Source organism: Vigna angularis, chromosome 11, assembly GCF_016808095.1.
Source record: "Vigna angularis cultivar LongXiaoDou No.4 chromosome 11, ASM1680809v1, whole genome shotgun sequence".
NCBI classification, from domain to species: domain Eukaryota; kingdom Viridiplantae; phylum Streptophyta; class Magnoliopsida; order Fabales; family Fabaceae; genus Vigna; species Vigna angularis.
Genome location: NC_068980.1, coordinates 3,728,899 through 3,731,282, shown reverse-complemented (window position 1 = coordinate 3,731,282; position 2,384 = coordinate 3,728,899). Strand labels below are relative to the sequence as shown.

At 40.0% G+C, this 2,384-nt stretch overlaps 1 protein-coding gene across 1 annotated transcript; it reads left to right on the top strand.

Annotated features, from left to right (window-relative positions):
• The first annotated feature begins 718 nt into the window (after positions 1-718).
• LOC108333015 (uncharacterized) lies at positions 719-2,384 on the top strand. Its single transcript, XM_017568326.2, has one exon. It carries the CDS (start codon positions 1,341-1,343, stop codon positions 2,265-2,267), a length of 927 nt encoding a protein of 308 aa, XP_017423815.1. The 5' UTR covers positions 719-1,340; the 3' UTR covers positions 2,268-2,384.

Below are 2,384 nucleotides of genomic sequence, written 5' to 3'. Positions count from 1 at the left end.
TCACAAAACACTACTTCACATTTTTCTTCGAATTCTCTTATATATTTCTAAATGTCTTTAGTTAGTCCTTCATTATATATATTCCAAACTATCTGAAAGTACATATTAAAAACAATTTGACATTCAAGTCAGTGACTAATTCGATCAGGATCATATTAAAATATTAAATTCACAATTAAATGTAATCACTTATTTTTTTACCTTTGATCTCAATTTATTAGTTTTGAATTGGACTTGTGATTTGTTAAGTTCTAATCACAGTCCAATTACAATCCATTGTTCTTTAAGTATTTCTTACCAGTAATCTTGTTTAGGAACGATGTTTAATAATAGTTGTTGATGGCGATCGTCTATTCAATCTCTTATTCTTTCATGACCGTCCAGTTAGCTAACGGTGTTTATCTTGGTGGCTTGACACGTGATGGTATTGACCTCCTCTGTTGCGGGGTTGCTCCTCTCTTATTGGTCTTCCTAAGTAGCCGTATGACATAGGCACAAAAAATAATTGTAAAAAATAATAAAAGAGTTAAAAATGTATTATGAATATAAATATTTGAGTTGAAGTGTTATTTAAGTAAAAAAGAAAATGGTGAGATGGATGGTTAGTGTGATATTTTGTTAGCTTGCTTGGTCGGTCACACGAGAGCAGTCACAGGTGACGCGCACGCATACATAAAGCCCATTATGTCACATCTATTACTATTCAGCCCACACGGCCCTTACCGTAAACCACATTCCCCCTCACATTACTCAACCAAACCGCTCCTTTTAAGCTTTTTTTTTCCTCTCTCTCTTTCCTTGTCCACCAAAATTTATTTTAATTTCAGTTCCGTAGACGTGGTTGATGCTTACAAACTTTGCTTTTGGCTGCGCATATGTTTTAACGTTGGATCTGTGTCTCTGGACACCGCGTTGTCGTCGATGGTAACTCACATAATCGAATGATGTCATCACTCTTAAACTTGTGTGGTAAGACTTATGTTAAGATTAAGATTTTCCTCTTCCAAGAACAGTTTCCACTAGGCTAGTTAGGCGTGTGTTTTGGGGACCCAAATTAGAGAGTATTGTCTTTACAACGTGACCTTCATAAATGGAAGGACACTCCTTACCCAGAAACTGCATGGTCCACTGCGGCACAGTTTTTTAGCTAAGCAAAAATCTAGACACCTTAGCGTCCTTCCGACACCAGTTTCTTCCTTAATAACTGCGAAAACATCGATAACTTTCAACCACCACCGAAAAGTTAGGGGCTTGGGTTTTGGCTTTTACTTCTCCTCGCTTCTTAGTTCTACCTGTGGCTTCGTATGAAGATGTGAGATTGATTCCCTTGTAAAGGGGTCATGTCTTTCGGTGGGTTGAGTGTTGCTTTGAGTCTTGTGTTTGGGTGTCTTCTTCTGCTGGCTCTGTGTGCTCAGCTTTACTATTTCTTATGGTGGAAGAAGAGAAGGGTGCAGATGGATATTGGGATAGATCATGGCGATTATGCAAAGGGGGTGTTTTATTGGGGGTGTTGGAAGACCCCTTGCAGCATGCATGGTGGAAACGCTGGAGGGGTTGTGAGTAGGGACATAGAGAGCACAATTCGTGAACCAGAGATGGAGCTGGATTTGCTGCACAAGTCCTTTGGAGAAGAGGGTGTGGAGTCAGAGTTGATGAGGCTGCACAATTTGGCCGGTCCACCGAGGTTCCTCTTCCCCATCAAGGAGGAAACCAAGGAAGATTTGGAATCTGAAGATGGTAAATCCAGGGGTGATAGGAGCAGAAAGGGATCAAGAACAAGGAGCCTCAGTGATATTATGTTGACAATCGACACCCCTTTTCTCACCCCCGTGGCTTCCTCTCCTTTGAAATGTCCTTTGGCTTTGGACCCTCTTCATTCTTACAAGCATCAAGGATTCAATCCTCTCTTTGAATCTTCGGCTGAATTAGATTACAACAGATTTAGATCCTCGCCGCCTCCGAAATTCAAGTTCTTGAGGGACGCAGAAGAGAAATTGCAAAGAAGATTGATGGAAGAGGCTCGGAGAAAGGCTGCAGAGAATGTACAAGAATCTGGGGTTAAAGATTCTTCCCCTAACGAAACCATGGGCGCAGATTTTAAAGATGGCTCCTTTCTTAAGTTCATTCAGAACAAAGACACAACAGAATGCAACAAACAGCTTCAGCAATATCTACCACAGTTTCCTTCAGGTTCATCTCAGATTCTCCCGTTGGCATCTTCTCCTACAACATTGAGACCACTCGAGAAGGCATCCATTGTGCATTAGTTTTAGTTCCACACAACTAGGCTTCTGTTATTTTATTTTTTTTCCTTTTACCATATTGTGTTACATTAATTTTTCTAAATGACTTCTAATTTGAAATTTTTACAAGCTTTTTGAGAA

Bases quoted from the DNA above. Each gene is read 5' to 3' on its own strand.
- LOC108333015 (XM_017568326.2), top strand. From the start codon at position 1,341: ATGTCTTTCGGTGGGTTGAGTGTTGCTTTGAGTCTTGTGTTTGGGTGT.